This window comes from Euprymna scolopes, chromosome 18, assembly GCF_053919585.1.
Source record: "Euprymna scolopes isolate OS-2025 chromosome 18, ASM5391958v1, whole genome shotgun sequence".
In the NCBI taxonomy this organism is placed as follows: domain Eukaryota; kingdom Metazoa; phylum Mollusca; class Cephalopoda; order Sepiida; family Sepiolidae; genus Euprymna; species Euprymna scolopes.
Window position 1 is genome coordinate 128,679,942 of NC_136499.1, and position 19,243 is coordinate 128,699,184.

The window sequence follows — 19,243 nt, forward strand, 5'->3', positions numbered from 1 at the left end:
TCAACGACCCAGTAACTTCATCAGACTTTACAGAAATGATTATTATGATTGGAAAAACGATATTAGAAAAAGCAATATATATATATATATATATATATATATATATATATATATATATATATATATATATATATATATATTCATTCTTACTTCAAATTTATGAACATTAAACACGCACCCTAACCCTAACTACTCATCAATGCACTCAAATTTGGGATTGAGGTCTCAAACTACAGATTTAAGCACCAAAACTGCACAGAGGATTCTTTGTGTAAAGTTAGATCAAGCGCTATTGTTGATTAGCCCACCCAAACGTCGGTCTGCTTTTAACTGCACTAAAAAAACATGTTTACATGTCTCTGTGGACTTGATAAAAAGATTTCAAACACGGTGGGAACTTTTAGAGTCAGTTGCGATAATTTTGTCAAGAGATCAAAAGATAGCAGCCGAGTGACTAATGACGTCAGCAATTTCATTCAATGTAGGATTGAAAAAAAAAATGTCAACGCTGTAATATCTTTTTTCTAGCCTTCCCCTCCACTTCCCTAGTCTGAAGAGAAGCCCAAGAAACGTTAAATAATCTTGAAAGAAAATGCCAAGTCATTTCTCGAAGAAATATATTTAAATTCCAGTGTTATCTTTCTTTGACAAATACTACCCCCTCCCTCACCGTCGACGAAATATGCTCAATAGTCACTTTAGGGGTGCACTTAGAGATTTGGGAACACTTCCATCGTCTTCCTCTGAAAAATTTTACACAAGAAAACACTTTAAATTTTATGTAGTTTCTCTAATCTTTTTTTCTATAAAGGAACACACAAATATTACACATGTACACGCACACACACACACACACACACACACACACACAAACGCGTAAAGGTGCATTTAGATATTTAGGAACACTTAAAATACGTAAATTTTACATAAAAAAAAACTTTTTTAGATTGTATGTAGATTCTTTAATCTTTCTTCCTCAGTTGGTCATGTATTACTTTTCACAAGGTAAGCATTACAATATTGTTCATTTGCGACTACCAAGTTTGCAAAATTATGTCTTTGTTGCATTTTTAGTCACATACTCATCAGATGTTCACTTTACAAAACACAGCAAAAACCTGGTTCATGCAACCGACACATTCTGCCATTTTTTTTTTTTTTTGCGTTAGATTACAATGAAATTATATTAACTAATTTCAATTTTTTTCGTATTTTTGTGAATTATTGTTATATTTTTTAAGGTTTCTATTTAGTATATACTAGCATGGGTATCCGGCGTTGCCTGGGTTGACATGAAGTTCTGTTTGAAACGCACCTGCTATACTAATCATTTCCATCATGGGTAACGTGGATAACCCCACAACAATTTTAAAAATAAAAGAACGGATAAAAACATGTAAATGTAATCGCCCCCAAAAAGAAGTATGTGATACCCTCTCCACCAGATATTTCGGCAGAAGGGATCACTGTCCTAAGAAAACTCACGATTTTGTGAACCTAAAAAAAAAAGTTTATAAACATTAATGCGTGCGTTTATTTTTTTATTTTGGTAAATGTATAGTTTAGCGGTGTAAATTATTTGCCAGACAAAAAGTTATAAAAACTATTTATTTTTATATAAAACACATTGTTAGACCCAAAGGCTGAAATAAAATCAGAAAAAAAAATTTCATTTTATTATTTTTTTATCATTTATATTTATTATTTGAAGCCGCTATATTGATTTTAAATTTAAATGGAATCTGATTTTATTAGTGCCTAATGACTCTGGATCAAATTTAATGCAAATCTGAAATATTTAAACTTTGCAACGGGGGGGGGGGAGTTGTGTGTCTAATCCAATTAAAAAAATATTCTAAAGAAACTGAAATTTGTGAAATATTTATTAACTGATATCTAATAAATATTGTTTTATAAAAATCGGAATTTTCATAAATGCCTTCCACTCCCTGGCCTCTTTTGCGTAAATCTACATTGAACTAAATATACCTCACATCAGTAACCCTTACGCCTAGCGGCTGTGTATTAAAATGCATGATCGGTTAATTAGTTTAAGAATGAAGAGTATACACATAAATGCATGAACGAATGCCTCAATTTATCTGAATGGGAAAAAAAATTAATTGTTGGAAAGAAGCGCGGATTAAATAGAGAGGGAGCAAGAGAAAAAGAAAGTAATAGAGAGAGGAAGGGGAGGGGGGAGACACATACAAAGGGGGGGAAAGAAAGAGAGAAATGTAGGTATTTTCTCACCGCTGACGGAATGTGTCAATATGAAGGCAACTAGCAATGGTAGTCATTTATGAATGAAACGTGATTTGGTGACACAAACAAAAAGACCTCCATGAAGTCTTTGTTTGTTTGTTTGTTTGTTTCACGTACAACAAAGAATGTTTTATTGACAGCAGCATGTGACGAAGAGTTGCAACAACAGAAAAAAAAAAAAAAAAAAAAGATCTGCACATTTTTTTGTCACCTTGAACTCTGACTCCCCTCCTCCTCCTCCTCCTCCCATGCTCCCCTCGGCCGTCACTTTCTGTAACATCTAACCACACAGAAAATAAAAAGAAAACAGATTTTTCACCTTCACAAATACCAGGTCAAACCAACGGTGGTATTTTGCTACCGAATGTTCAACAGTCGTTTGGCGGAGAAGAGGGCTACGGGTGCGAGAGAGATAAAAGTAACGAAGTGTGGCCATATTTATTTTGGTAGGGGGATGCAGTTATCTTATATTTTAAACTTTTTGTTTGTTTGTTTGTTTGTTTTGTCAATAAAATTGCTTAAAAATATAATTATGTGCATCTTGACCATTTAAATCACATTCCAAACAGTATAATACAGGATGTCCAAAAAGTCATTGAAGGGTTGAAGATCTATCATTTTACCAATTATTATGCTTTTCTTTATTTCAAATATTTTACAAATAATATTTTCGAAATTAATTATAAATAAGTATAGCATTGAACAACGTACGCAAGTTGTAAAATTGTTTTAACAAAATCAGGGATCAATTGTTTAGACTTAAAGATCTTATCGACGGCATTTCCGTGTAAGAGATAGCCTAAGTCTCAACACAATTCGAGACTTTTTCTTGTGGAGACATCTTAAAGAAAGAGCCTATGTTAACAAACCCCAAACCCTGCAAGAATTGAAGGAAAACACCAGAAAAGAAATAAGAGGGTTAAATCGCAATCCAGAGATTCTGCAATCTGTCATGAATAATGTTTTGGAAGGAGCGTTAATATGCAAAGCTGAAAATAGGCAACATTTAAAAGACATTATTTTTCATAAATAAAAATTATTTGAATTTAGAGATTTTTTTTTTTTTTTAAATTTCCCAATGTGTTTGTCAGATTGTGTTAAAATTACAGAAAGATATCGAAATATAAAGAATTTAAAACCCTTCAGTAACTTTTTGGACATCTGTACAAATGTAACAGAGCGCATAGGAAAATAGCAGCAGGAGCTCTAGGGTAGTTGGCTTTTGAAGATATTAGCAGCAGCAGCCGAAAAAAAAGCATATATGCAAATTAGGATGTGTGTGCGGGTTTGCATCAGAAGAAAAAGAAAAAAAGGACAGCACATCATCGATAGAAGCAAAGTGCACATCGAAAAAGATGGACATGTAAAGTTTAAGACGAGAAACGGCTACAGCGACATGTAGTGGAGCAGAAAGAAAAACGCACACCGGGAAGTGACGAGAGACTTTTAAGTTGGTGTCGAGGCGGCAGGGTTTTATTAATCTCATGGCAATGAAATGAACAGTTAGAAAGTTTGCTTAATTACTAAATTTGAGTTATTCTAACAAATTATCAAACAAAAATTTTGTAAAAACTAAATTTAAATTGAAAATACTAAAAAGAAAAGCTTTTTAAATTTAGTAATCAATTAAAAAAAATGGAATTGATTAAATAATTCGAAATAAGAAAAATGATTTTTGTTTTGATTTAATTTTTTTTGTGCAATAATTTATATCAGTTTGAAATATGTTAAGCATTAAAAAAACAAAAAAAAACAAAAAAAAAACAAAAAAAATATGTTAAGCATTAAAAAAAACAAAAAAAAACAAAAAAAAATATGTTAAGCATTAAAAAAAAAACAAAAAAAAACAAAAAAAAAAACATTATTAATGACCATTTGGATAGAAAAATAAATCCACTGATATCGGCCCACTGCTACGAATTCGGAATAGGGACATGAGAGTGAGAAACAGCAAAAGTAGTTCAGGGAGACGCCTCCTACAGGATAACCTTGTTTTGTTTTACGGCATATCAACCCTTTTCAGATTCAGTCAATTTAGTAAAAGTTTTATGCTTCAAGTGATTCATATCTTCAAATATTTATTTTCAGGTTATTTAATGCTGAATCTAATAATTTGGGAAAAAAGATTTTTTGCTTCAAGTTCTTTATATTTTCAAATATTTATTCATGGTATTTGGTTTGGTTTGTTTTAAGGCAAACCAAACCTTTTCGGGTTCAATTATTTTGGGAAAAGATTTTATGCTGGAACATGTTTATATCTCCAAATATTTATTCACTGTGTTTGGTTTGGTTGTTTTGTAGAAGAAAATTGTTGCTTTTGTCTTCGGCTTTGCAGAACATGATTGAGTTTTGCAAAAGGAAAGGAGCAAAAAAAAAAACAAAAAAAAAACAATGACACCAATGTTTCGGTCAGGAAGCCAATATCTTCAGACAGCCTGATATCTGTTAGTATCAGCACTAAAATAGACAAACACTATCATTTACCTAATCTAACAAAACAATTTTAAGCACGGGATCAAATTTCAATGGTAACTGACAGTTTGGAGATGAAATCACTCATCCTCTACCTGATCTAACGATGTCACCACTGATCATATTGAAATGGAAAAGGGCAACCAATGAAAAGAGATGTTTTTTTTTTTGTTTTTGGCAGCCATAAAGTTTAACGACTGATCATTTTCAGATTTTATTTTCGTTGTCACTCGGGTTTTCTAGCCCAAGTCGAAAAATTTACTTACGTGAACAGATACCAATCAACAGCAGTATACACGTGACCTTATATCGTGAAAAATAGACACCAGATATGTCAAATGTGACAAAAGTCACCAGGTGGTCAAGAACGATATCTAAGGATCCGTGGCAATTGTGACATGCCCTGCGAGGTTTGACGGTGTAAACTGTCTCTCTAATGTCACACTAAAATCACATATGTAACCAGCCGACAATCAGGGCATTTTTTTTTTTTCTATTTTTGTTCTCTACAAACAATGAAAAAAATTGGCAGTAAAGCGTAAATGGCTACTATGATAGGGGACAGATTTATATGGGGCAACCTGGATGGGGGGTTCTGCAGCAAGGTATTTGTTCACATTACACTTAAATTTTTGCATGTTGGTGCAATCAGAGAAACAGGGAGCAATAAGTTAATTTCAATAGGAAGTGGCTCAAAGAAAATATCAGGCTAGAAAATCTTCCTGCATTTAGAGGCCTCTATAATGAAGGGGTGGGATTTTCCTGCTAGTCGGGTGGATCAAAAGCAAGGTTTTATGTTACGAGTTAAGCAGTTGCATTTGCGAGTGATTTTTCCAAATTGCGACTAGAAATAAGAAGACGCTTTTTAAAAAAAATAAAACGAGCAAATTTAAATTATTCAGACAATAAAAGATTTAATAGAACAATATACTTTTTTTAATGAAGGTTGTTTACAAAAAAAAAAAAAAATCTGAAGAAATTCGAATATTTATACCTTCAAGTCTCAACATAAAAAATTAGGTGCATATTTAAAATTACACTTATTAAAAAAAAATACAGAAAACACAAAAACAATCTTTGATTTATGTACTCGTCAACGAATGAAAATATCATATTCCAAAAATCACGTATGTTCAGCTATTAGCTGAACATACGTGATTTTTGGAGTATTTGGCCAGTAAACAAAAATATTTGGTTGTCGAATGTCAACTAAAAATAAATTTGTCCGTAGATTACCCCGTTAACACTTCCTTTCATGTTTTCCTTACAAACTGACCCTGTTACCTCAACTGTTCTGCATCTATAAACCCAAGAACTCTTAGTCATTCTTTCAACGTGACCATACTATAAAAGTCTTCTGTTCTGCGCACATCTTGCTCTATTGTCCAGATGTAATCTTCCTCTGTCTGTGAAATTACATGTTTTCAATAAAAAAAAAAAAAATACTTTTTTTTTTTATTGGAGGTTGTTTTAAAAACAAAAAAATCAAGTTTTTATACGTTCCAAGTCTCAACATAAAATTTGGTGCATATTTAAAATTACACTTACATACAGGAAAATCTTTATGAAGTCAGTACTCATCACAGAACAAAGACGTCATGTTCCAAAAATCATGTAATTTGGCTAGTAAACGGAAAATATTTAGTTGTCAAAGGTCAACTAAAAATAAAGTTGTCCGTAGAGCCCTGAGAGAGTGCCGCTTCTTTCTCTGAATTACTCCACTTACTCTTGATTCTCCACATCTTTGATCGTCATTGCATTGGCTACTACACCGAGATGTAGGGGAGGATGTCATGTCTTTCTCTAAATTACTACACTTACTCTTGATTCTCAATCTTATAATACTGAGTGACTGGTATTTTTGTGGAGGGAATACAAGTGCACAAAGTTCACTGGAGCACATTCTGTGGAAATATTTATAAAACAAGCACATTGTGGTGATGCGACAGTTGTGGGACCTATTAGGTCAGATACATTTTTTGACCACATCTAATAAGAGGTTGGTGTACTAGCCCGGATACGGCAATAATACACCATACATAATCAGATGGTGGCTTTATAAAGATTATACATATGATCTTATGCCGTGAAATAAATGTCAGATATTTCATAAACTTACGGAAGTCATCAGATTGTATGGTATTCACCCTCAGAGACTTGAACCAGATTCCTCCACAGAAGGAATTGTCGAGGGAATATAAAATTCACAGGCAGTCCCCAATTGCCTGTAATGTTTGCTGCATTTTGGTCAGGAAGCCAATATCTTTGGGCAGCCTGATCTAGTAGCACAAGATGCCCTAATAGATGTTGGTATTTTGGGGCCCAAAGTGAATCTGGGAGCAATGGCAACCAAGGGGCAACTCCACAGCCCCCAAATGGGGCCTCATCACTGGATGTGTTTTAAAATCATATTCAGAACTAAGTCATCAGATGGTCAAGACCATTTGATGGTTGATAGCAATCGTCACACGTTCTGCGATGATTTGGTCATGTAAATCACGGCGATTTCTACAATTCCAAAGGAATTTTCCATTTTCATGAAAATTTATTCACGCACAAAAAGCCACCTCACAACACCAAAATCGGCTTGAAGTCAACACGGAAGTGTACGTGGATGTGCTGAAGAGTGTGGTGATCCCCTGGAGCAATCAGGTGGCCATATGAAGTGATTAAAATTTTCAGTTTGATAAAAACCAGTTTTCTTTTGTTGCAGATCAGCTGTGTACGAATCCCAAAAGCGATAAACGCCTTCAATTATATTATGTTAAACGTGACACAATGTTTATTGAGCGAGATTGAAAATGCGCTGCTGTACAACTCATGTTCTCAACCGAATCAAGTTATGACTACAGGACAACATTGCCAGCAACTTCGACATGCAAATCTGGATGTTTCACTGCTTGAGAGCACAACTCAATAAAGTTTCCAGCCATGGTTATGGTCTTTGGTGTCGTTTCAAGTGAGGGCCACATCATGTCACCTCACATCTTCGAAATCAGCTTGAAAGTCAATACCAAAGTGCATTTGGATGTGCTGAAGAGTGTGGTGATCCCCTGGTTAAGGTGGCTGCTGGCAGACCTTGGGTGTGGCAGCAAGACTCAGCGCCGGCCCACAAGTTCAAAGAGATCCAGGCTTGGCTTCAGAAGGAGTGCTATGACTAGGTACCTTTTTCTCACTGCTCCCCTCGTCTCCCTTGACCTGAACCCACTGAACTACTTCGTTTGGTCATAAGTCAAGAACATCACCAGCAACACCAAAGCTAGCCTGATCACCGCCATCCGCCGGCGCTTGTGCAAAAAGCATGCTCCCGGTTCCGGACCCGCATCAAACACGCACATTGCAGATGAGTCATCGACATTTTTGGTGTTTCGTAAAAATGACCGAAATTGTAATTAAATGAAAACAAAGTGTTTACATTTCAAGATCAGAAGTTATGAATTGTGCAATGTAAAACAGAAAAAAAATGATGTTTGCAATTGTTAGAGAATAGCCGTTTATACAATAGAATGTTTATCTATATAATTATCTAATGATGAGTGGACAACAAATTTGAATCCTCACATTTTGACAACATGCTAAACTCTGTGACTGGTCAAGTTTGCACCGGAAGATTCAAACAGGGACCGGAATGACATGTCACATACCACATGTTTCAGTTTGTGCAAGCATAGTCAGAGTTGGTTTTGAGATGCTAAAAAGACAAGATGGGTAAAACAAGACTCTCCATAACGTCTCTCTCTCTCTTTGTCATTAGAAGCTTAATTGTAAATAAAACTTATACTTTGAAATTCGTCTCTGTATTGATTTTGAGAATACCAACAAAAGAATTGTCAGATGTAAATATTATATAAATTATATATACATTAAACAACGCAAAAGAGAGTCAGCCTGCCTGTATCTGGATCTCCTGACCTCTTTGGACAATTCACAGGAAGCAAGGATGTTTAGTCATCTACGGCAGCAGTAAATTGGTAAATGTGAAACCGCCACTCGGTGTCTAAAGATGACAACCTTTCTCAACTGCTTGTCTCTGTCGAAAGTAATGCGAAATCCTTCAGAAACATGAACTGCTCCATACAGAGCCACACTCACCTATCAAACAAGGAGACCATTTTAAAAAAAATTAATTTAGTTTTGTTGGGTGTCAGATTAATGCGGTTAACGTGGTATGAGTTGAACCCAACTTGTTTGTGTCGAATTGAGTGCAAAAAGGTTTACTGGTGACATAAATCAGGGTTGATGAACAATTGTACTGAGAGAGTGACAAGCGGCACAGGTCAGAGGGTGCATTCTAGGTACGAACGATTAACTGGACGTTACCACTCCACACATACACCTTAAAATAAATAGGGACGAACATGCGTTTCTAGTCAATTGCAATTAGTTTAGAGTTAGCCAAGGGAATTGCAGTCAAACAGTGAAAGACTTTTTTAATTAGAACAAGAAAATCTGGATTCAGAATGAGAAAACGGTAAAAGACCGGATTCGATTCAGCAATGCATGACTTCCTAGGGAAGATGGAAAATCCAACATAAAGACTTTCTCCAAACAATAAAATCAAAGTCGTGTTTTTGGGGAGCAGGCATGAATCTTCGTGAGCGGGCACTGACCAAGAATGCAAGAATGGAGAAAAAGGTATGTGTCTTAAGATTTCCTTGTGATACACACACACGGCTGTATATAGACAGACGGTCATGGCCATGTCATAATTATATGGACACCACATACACAAGAATATATATCCCCCCCCCCTCACAGATACTTAACAGTTTGTCAGTTTGCAAATGTAGACATTTTTAAATAAACACCTAAAAAGAAAAATCACCTAGAGGGAAGGACTCTTTTTCTCATAGTAAATCATGCAAACTCCCTTTCCTCTCCCCAATAAAAAAAAGGGGTCATACTCACCCACTAAACAGGGAGACCATCAAAGCAAAAGCCGTGACACAGTAAATAATAAGACCAGCCAATCCAACAATGAACACGACATAAGCCTGGGTCTGCTCATCCATGATCAGAAACTGAAAAAAATAAAATTAAGTTAAATTAAAAAAAAATATCAATAAAACCAATCATTTAACATATAAAATTATCTTGTCAGACGCATTTTAAATGTCAGACCTAAATAGCATTTAAGCTAAAAGATTAAACTTTGATTTTGACGATTTTCACTTGTTATTGTTGCATCGTAATTCTTTCCTTTAACTGCTTGCCTTTGGAATTCCGTCTCTACTTCCTATTTCTTAAACGATACCAATATGCGGTAATTTAAATGTAATGTGAGGAAACATATTGCTGCCTAACTCTATATCAATCTGACCCTTATCACAGTAGCCCATTATGCTTCAGTGGCAATATGCTTTGTTTGTGGTGAAGTAAAAACAAGAAATAAAGCTACAATTTATTTAAACAATATTATTTTTTAAAATAAATTGTAGCTCTATTTTATTTCTTGTTTTTATTTCAAAAACAATTAATATGGCTCGGCAGTTTGTTAATATGGAAATATTCTCAAATAAATTCCTAAAAAGAAAAATTGGCCAATAAAGGGAGTAACTCTTATATTCTTTTAGTAATCTAGTGTTATTTATTTTTTTTAAGCCTAGATGCTGAACCCAACAGCAACAAAGAAAATAGTGCAATTATAGAACACAGAAATATTTACAAAAACTAATTTGTATCCCAGGCAATGCCGGCTCGGAACAACTAGTTATCAATAGAAACTGGATAGACAATTGATAATGTTCAAGTTTTATCCTGGCAAAAAATAAAAAAATCTAGGGTTATAATCAGGATTCGGTTCTGGGGTTCAGGAAGGAGTGAGTTACTCTCTCGACAACAGCATGTTTCTGCCCTCTTCTTTTTCAATTGACCACACCTGGCCTCTCACCACCAATGTCACACCGCACAATCCGAACGTCAGCAATACAAAATTCTTTTCAAGAGAAGATGTTCATGACTCTTTTCTCTCTGCTGCCCCAGGGAATTTTTCCCTGCTTTTATATCCTCCTATCTAGAAAAAAAAAGGAAGAGACAGGAAAAAAAAATAGCTTCTCCCATCATGCTCTGCCTTCCCAAGATGCCCTTCGTGTATACAAATGCGCTGGCTATCCTTTCCTTCTTCTTTCCCAAAGAGCGATGCAGATACGCCCGGTACGTTTGTTTTTTTCTTCTTTCCTAACCACATAAAAATAAAAAGAAGAAAGCCTTGCATTCAACATGATTTGAATTCAAACTTACAAATTCTGAAATGATCAAAATTTATTTAAATAGAAAATTTAAAAACATCAGAATGAAAATAATTTTTTTTCAAAATGAAACAATGTGAACGAATTTATTTTTAAACATTTTTATACAACAAAACTCTGTTCCGTCTGCCTGCTTCCCACCTGACTACAACTTGGATGTCTTCAAGTCCAACGTTAACAAATTCCTAATGAACCGCCCCCTTAAGTAAACACTTCATCAAATCTCCACACTAACGTAATGTACTTGCAATAACCCTTATCCCTGAGTGGCTTCCGGGCCTTGATAAGTGGTGACCACTGTGTAAAAAAAAAACAAAAAAAACAAAAAAAAAACATGAATTCAAGACAACAACAAAAAGAACACATGATTTACTGATTAGCGGGGTGGGGGGGGCAGTTTTGCCCGGTCGTAAAATACGTCTAAATATGATATTTTAATTTGTCTAGATTTTGTATGTATTATTATAGAGTTGTAATTTCAAAAGTAAAAAAAAAAGTATTTGTGTACCATAGGCTAGAATTGAAACCGAAAGCAAAACAAAGCATACAAAGCTGGCAACGTTACCACTGTACCAATATGACATGCATATGAACTGATTTAAAATAACAAATTAAAAATAAACTAAGATGAATGTACTAAATGTATAACGATTTTTTTCAAATTTGACCTATTTTGGACCCCATAAAAATTTTAATTTTGGACCCCATAAAAATTTTAATTTTGGACCCCATAAAAATTTTAATTGGCTAAAGACTCATAAAAGAACAGTCCATAAAATATCCGATTATTTGAGGACCCTAGTGCTGCTCTGCCACTTTTAGTTTCGGAAGAGATAGAGTTTGAAAATATGGAGACAGACAGACAGACAGACAGACATATAGCCTTTTATATATTAGATTATTTTTCTGAAGAAGTATCTCATCCTGAAAAATTTAAGCACCTATAAAATATATGAAATTTTTCATTTTAATTGAAGCATATACATTTTATTTGAAATAAATCTGTTATCTGTGTACCCAGCATCCTTCCAGTGCATTTGAGAACAACACCCTTTGAGGAAGTATCCTTTAACGTAATGCAGCAATATTCACGGCTGTATTTAAAACTGCGCTGCACATGTTCATTGCTAAAAAACAAACCACGATTTTCATTGCCTTAATTACAAAACTTGAGTAGAAAAAAGTTGTTTTTGTTTTTCGTAACAAATTTTTTTATGAATTTTTTGATTACCTCAGCCATGCTCTATCTGGTTTGGAATTATGCGTTCGGCATATTAGGTGGGCTTGATGGGTATTGTGACTCTCAGGTGGCACCAGATTACCCGGGGGGGGGGCTTATGTTTGATGTTAAGATGTGAAATGTTTTGATGGTGGAAGAATGTTGTTGGAAGATAAATATTTCAAACAATTACAGAAATTTGGAATTTATAATAAATAAATATTGATTATGATGAACGATTTAGAATTTTCGTGACAAAACAATAATATTTACAAAAACAATAATATTTACAAAAACAATAATATTAGCAAAAACCATAATATTTACAAAAACAATAATATTTACAAAAACAATAATATTAGCAAAAACCATAATATTTACAAAAACCATAATATTTACAAAAACAACAATATTTACAAAAACAATAATATTTACAAAAACAATAATATTAGCAAAAACCATAATTTTTACAAAAACCATAATATTTACAAAAACAACAATATTTACAAAAACAATAATATTTACAAAAACAATAATATTTACAAAAACAATAATATTAGCAAAAACCATAATATTTACAAAAACCATAATATTTACAAAAACAATAATATTAGCAAAAACCATAATATTTACAAAAACCATAATATTTACAAAAACAATAATATTTACAAAAACAATAATATTAGCAAAAACCATAATATTTACAAAAACCATAATATTTACAAAAACAATAATATTAGCAAAAACCATAATATTTACAAAAACCATAATATTTACAAAAACAACAATATTTACAAAAACAATAATATTTACAAAAACAATAATATTAGCAAAAACCATAATATTTACAAAAACCATAATATTTACAAAAACAACAATATTTACAAAAACAATAATATTTACAAAAACAATAATATTAGCAAAAACCATAATATTTACAAAAACCATAATATTTACAAAAACCATAATATTTACAAAAACCATAATATTTACAAAAACCATAATATTTACAAAAACCATAATATTTACAAAAACAATAATATTTACAAAAACAATAATATTAGCAAAAACCATAATATTTACAAAAACCATAATATTTACAAAAACCATAATATTTACAAAAACCATAATATTTACAAAAACCATAATATTTACAAAAACAATAATATTTACAAAAACAATAATATTTACAAAAACAATAATATTTACAAAAACAATAATATTTACAAAAACAATAATATTTACAAAAACCATAAGATTGATCTGGTTATGTAACGTAAGATAACTCAAAAGAAACAAGGTTATCATATATTCACGAAACACAGCCCAGTCAGAGTTTTAATAGACACAACTAGAAGAAGATGTAGAAATTAAGAGAAATGCTGCAAACTCTGAGGGAAGTGCAAATATAGTTATACATAAATTATAACCTGTGTCTGGTGCTTCCTTCATGAATAGCATGATAGTCACAAGAGAAGGAAGCGGGTACTTTTGCAGTTTAAAGCTCATTTTTCCACGAGTCTCACTCGGCAATGCCTGGCGAACGATGGAAAATGCCAGATTATACCGAGTGAACAAAAAGAGACGTGAGCGATTAGACGGTAAAAATTGGGGGGGGGGGAAAGAAAAGAAAGCAAGAGATTAAAAGGGGAAAAAGAAAGGGCAGACCCAGCATAGTATAAATACGCCCAACTTTCACATGTTAAGAACGGCTTTTGGAATAAACACCTCCAACCTTGAAAACCGTTCTTAACATGGGGAGGGTGGGATTATTTATTCCGGAAGTTGTTTTTAACATTAAGAGGTTGGGGGGGGGTCTTTATTCTGAAAGCTGTTCTTAACATGGGGAGGGTGGGGGTGTTTATACTACACTGGGGCAGGTCATAAAAAATAGCAAAATAACCTTCATTACCCCCCTCCCCCCGCCAAAAAATTTAAAAAAAAAACAGAAAGAAACACAGTTGTCATAAAATAAACAAAACAGTAAAATTTATGAAATTATTACGGTAGGTTGTTTGTTTTAGTTTCTTTCTTTTTTACCGTCTTCCGCCGGCGGGGGGGGGGGGGAGGTTGTCAAGCGAGACTCTTGGAAAAATGGGCTTTAAACTACAGAAGTACCAGCAAGTGAAATAAGATATGAGGAATATTATATGCTTGTTATGGAACTTCCCTTGTATGTTTGTGTAGAATACAATTGAATCATGATACTTGACTGTTGCAATTTCACCAATTTCGTTGATCCTCATTCAATTCAGGTCAACGCTGGGGTCTCTCTGCTAGTTTCTCTTATAATACACAACGCTTGAACTTCTTGCTATTTGATGCTTTTCAACAAACAATATCAAATATAATGTCAAATATTTTCCCATTGCAGATCTGCCGTTTATAATATGCATCTATAACTAAACATGCAACCTTGTGCATGTTTACATTAGTGTTTGCCAAACACAAAAATACATTTTGCAGATTTTACCTGCCCCCTCGCTCCATCCGTATGCAACAGATTTAATAGAGCAACGAAACAGTTTAAAACAGACAGTCATGTTATAACAATCGTTAATTGTCATTTGTTTGCATTTAAAAATTCATACAAAAAAAAAAGAAATAAAATTTTTGTTGTAAAGTAGATAACTCCTATTATATTCTTCATTTAAAAATATGAATTATTATCTAGTAACTAAATTCCTTATTATATTGCCAATGACATAGTGCAACAATAACAAAAATTAAAAATTGATCAGTCAGAAACAAAGTTTAATTTGTCAGCTTAACTGCTATTTGGGTCTGACATTGAAAACCCAACAAGATAATTTTATAGTTTACATATAAACAAAATCAACTTAGGTGGTGATTAGTAGCATGCGCGTGCATTCGCAGGCGAGGTAGATAAACACAGACAACATCTATCTTGATCGCTGTTTAACATATTTGTGCGACAGGTGATTAGATTTATCTTAGACCCGACTGTAAACAACCTTTTCCAATCTTAGCCGAAGAATGCAGAAAACTAGCGAGTTGCAACACGCACTGTTAACCATGCATTTGATGTACAAATAATCATTATCATTTCGAATGTAGAGTATGATTTAAAACAACTTTTAATGAACATTGTCAGATTCAGTTTAATGCCCATTTTATATGTTGGAATGTGTTCCACGACCTTAAGAATTGACTTCCAAACTAATCTATCTCTGGCCAGGTCTTTATTCATCCCTCTTATATGTTATTTAAAAATTTTCGTGGTAAACATCTCATCAGATAAGTTTAAAAAAAAAATACAGGATTAATACGTATCTTAGGACATTTTTTATTCTGTTATTCACTGTATCAAGCAGTGTGTATGCTCTCATCGTGCTTTTAATGAATCCACAAGATTGGAGAACTGTTTTTTGATATATCTGTTCTAAATTACGGTGAGAATTGTTAAATCTAAACTATTTTGAAACCGGAAAAGATTCTGAATGAATCTAATTTATTATTTTTATTTTATTTTTTTGTGTTTTATTTGTTGCTCAATTTCAAGAAGTTCGGTTGAATTTTAGCATCCAATCGAAATTCAATATCTCATCTGGAAAGTTTCGTATTTTGTTTGTTTTTCGGTGTCACATATCAATTTTAATTTGAACCTGTGAGTTACAGAAATGTGATTGTTTTCTGTATATTAAAATAAATAAAATAAAATGCATATATATTCCTTACTAATTACCTTAGGATGCTAACGAATAGTATTTATTATTGTAAAACTTTTATTTACACTTCGACAAAATAATTTATAAAATCCCTTTCAAGGGGGATAATTCTATATTGCTAACTTAATTTATCCAAATAAAAATTGACATATTAATTATTTTAATCTCAAAGATTTACACTTAAATGTATTAAAAGTCATTCCGAGTTGCTAATTATCTCAAACGGTTCCATATTTTACTTAATTTTGAATAATAGGCGGATTCTACAAACTCTAAATTAACTTTAATTTTTATTACGTATCATGCGATGTCTCGTTTCTATTTTCCTTAAAATTCTAGTTCCTTGGTGCTAGATTATTACTTAGAATGTATTTCAAAGGATTATTTTAATTACGATGAGTGAAAATTTCTTTTCACACTAGTTATGCTAAGAATTAGGAAATTTATAATGTATTTATCGTTTTTGGTGTTTATCTCCGAGACCCTAATTAAGTAAAACCAGTCAAGGGGAGGTAACTGTGAATTTCTAGTTTTTCTTGTTTCTTAGCCTTCATATCTTTTATGTTCTTTCATTATTATATTTGTCTGCAATTATTTTTTTGTATTCACCATTTTTTTTTTTTTTTTTTTTTTTACCGGATTTTCTCTAATTCCATAATGAATAATAACTTTTTTTTTTTCTACTTAATTGTTGATATTACCAGAGTTTGAGCTAAGTTCCCAAAACTATTATTTCGGTTTAAAAAATTACTATTCCTGCTATTCTGTGCAATCGTTACTTCGCCTTTCTCTTTTCAATGTTAAATATGTGTGTGCTCCCTATATTTTACAGAGGATGTCTAGTGATTGTACCTATTTTGAGTTTCTTCTACCCAGGTTTAAGTCTCGAGAGTAGGATGGCATCCATTTTTTTGTTTAAATTTTCATCTTCAAGTAAGCATAGGTTGCATCTTTTAGATTTACTAGGTTGGTATCTCCCAATGGGCATTCATTTGGTACCCTACAATTGCATTTTCTCCCTGACTTAATTTCACCTGCTTCATTCCTATTTAGTATTGCACTGATTTTACTATTGTTAAATAAATCATTTATTGCATTGATTGTTAAATAAATCAACTTGCCTTCGTTCTATAAACAACACCTTCATTTTATACATAGCTATACACTTGGCGATAATGTCTCGAATTATGAATTTCTTGAAAAATGTAATATTGGGGTATTACAAGAGGTGTGCAATAAGTAATGCCCCTGATGGCAGTAGAGCAACAAAACTTGGCGCAGTTATTAGTCTTTCTCTACATAGGAGCCACCCAGAGTTATGCATTTCTCCCATCGTTTGATGCAGCTCTGGAGACCGCTTTTGTAGAACACCCCAGGTTGGTCCTTCAGCCACGACGTGACTTCAGAAATAAAGTCTGAATCATCTGGGAAATGTTTTCCTTTCAAAAACAACTTCATGGCTGGGAAGAGGTGAAAGTCAGAGGGTGCAACGTCAGGAGAGTAGGGAGGGTGGGGAAGGATTTCATAATCACACATCCGTGCTTCTGATCTGGCGACATGCGAGTTGTGGACCAGAGCATTGTCTTGCAGGAGGAGGGTACCTTTGCTGATCTTGCCCCGCCTCTTGATTTTGATAGCTTCCCTTAATTTCCTCAAAAGTGAAGCATAATAGGCTCCTGTAATTGTGGTATCTTTTTTTTTTTTAGATGTTTCATGTTGAGGTTTTTTGGTCGGCATTTTTAGATCATGATAGAGTGGGAAAGTAAGTGAGAAAAAGACAGGAATCTTTTTTGTAGCACATGAAAAGGTAAAGCTGTAACAATTACCCACTAATATGACATCGAGAGCCCCCCCCCCAGAGACTACTTGGTTCAGAATCCATTTACCAAGTGGCAATACAGCAGTCCCAGTACTTTGCGCCTGCTGATAGGACAGCCTCCTTAGTGGTTAATCCAAGTGCTTCCACTGCATTGACTGGGCTTTGGTCTCTGGATCATAGTGATGGACCCAGGTTTCATCCTGTGTAATCATCTTTTGAAAAACTTTGACTCATCTTCTTGGCACATCTCCAAATTTATCCTCGAACACTTGACGTGTTCTCGCTTCTGGAATGGTGTGAGCAACCTGGGAATCCATTTGGCAGACACCTTATGCATATGCAAATGGTCATGAACGATAGTTTCCACAGCCTCTGTACTAATCTTGACATCTTGGGCTATCTGGCGAATAGTAATGCGCCGATCTTCCAAAATGACAGCCTCAACTTGAGGGACAGATGCCTCATCAATGGCAGAAGGGGGGGGGCGACCAGGTCTGCGAGCTGTTTCCACAGACTTCCGTCCATGTTTGAATTCACGATACCAGCATTTTACAAGGTCATATGATGGGGCATTATCACCATAAGTTTCTTCCATTTCATCAAAAGTCTCCTGTGGTGTGCGTCCTTTCAAATACAAAAACCAAATCACTGCTCGACATTCAACAGGCTCCATTTCACACCTGACTCAATTCAAACACCTGTAAAACAGAAACCACAATTAGTTCAGAGCTGTAATTTGTCACATAACCCGTAGATGCAAAATTTCAGCTAGATCAGACAACTGGAAGTGGGTCAGAGGCATTACTTATTGCACGCCCCTCATAAAACCTTCCTTATGCAAACACAGTTTATATGCTCTAGTCACGTCGTCAGAATGAGTAATGAACATATTCCAAAACAATATATACTTGAAAGTGGTAAACGATACATGGCTCCGATATTGAAAGATATAAACATCAAATGGACTTCAATATATTTACACACAAACCAAACTGCTACAAAAAGTAAATACTTGAATGAGCCTTCTGGTAACAAAATCAAATATTAGCTTGATTTCCTGAAGAAAAACCGTAATATTTCACACCATGTTAAGATAATAAAAAATTGATTAAGCCATATTCTTGGAAAGCATGTGTGTTTAATTCAAAGTTTTCAATTCCAAATATATCTATTACAGTGCTCGCAAAGTTTGCCACCGTCGAGCATGACAGCTTGTTCCTGTTTATTATTTTATTTGGTCTGTTTTCAGGCGGAAAGTTTTTCTCAATTATTTTATAGAATTCCCTAAGGATATTTTTTAAGATATATTCACTGTACGGGGAGTTGAACCAGACTTGTTTTTATTTCTAAATCTATTTCTCTTATTTTTAACTTTTTTGCTTTCTGCATTGTTACTGACTTCTTTCTTTCTGTACTTATTTTTAAGCCCCTTTTCCTTCTTAGCGTTCGTTACTTCTTTTCTTCATTGTCATGCAATCCTATTATTTTTATCATTAACTTCCTCCATGATTATGCATTTGAAATGAAGGAA

General features: G+C 33.7%; 1 protein-coding gene and 1 long non-coding RNA gene across 11 annotated transcripts in view; one reads left to right on the forward strand and one right to left on the reverse strand.

Moving 5' to 3' along the window:
• Window positions 1–19,243, forward strand: part of LOC145297820 (uncharacterized) — a 237,296-nt gene that overhangs the window by 168,129 nt on the left and 49,924 nt on the right. The window lies entirely within an intron of this gene.
• Window positions 1–19,243, reverse strand: part of LOC145297819 (ceramide glucosyltransferase-like) — a 393,652-nt gene that overhangs the window by 82,027 nt on the left and 292,382 nt on the right. For all 10 annotated transcript variants that reach the window (XM_080144135.1, XM_080144131.1, XM_080144134.1 and 7 more), the window contains one exon: window positions 9,646–9,758. In XM_080144135.1, coding sequence (XP_080000261.1) covers window positions 9,646–9,758 — 113 coding nt within the window. The remainder of the gene's footprint in view (window positions 1–9,645; window positions 9,759–19,243) is intronic.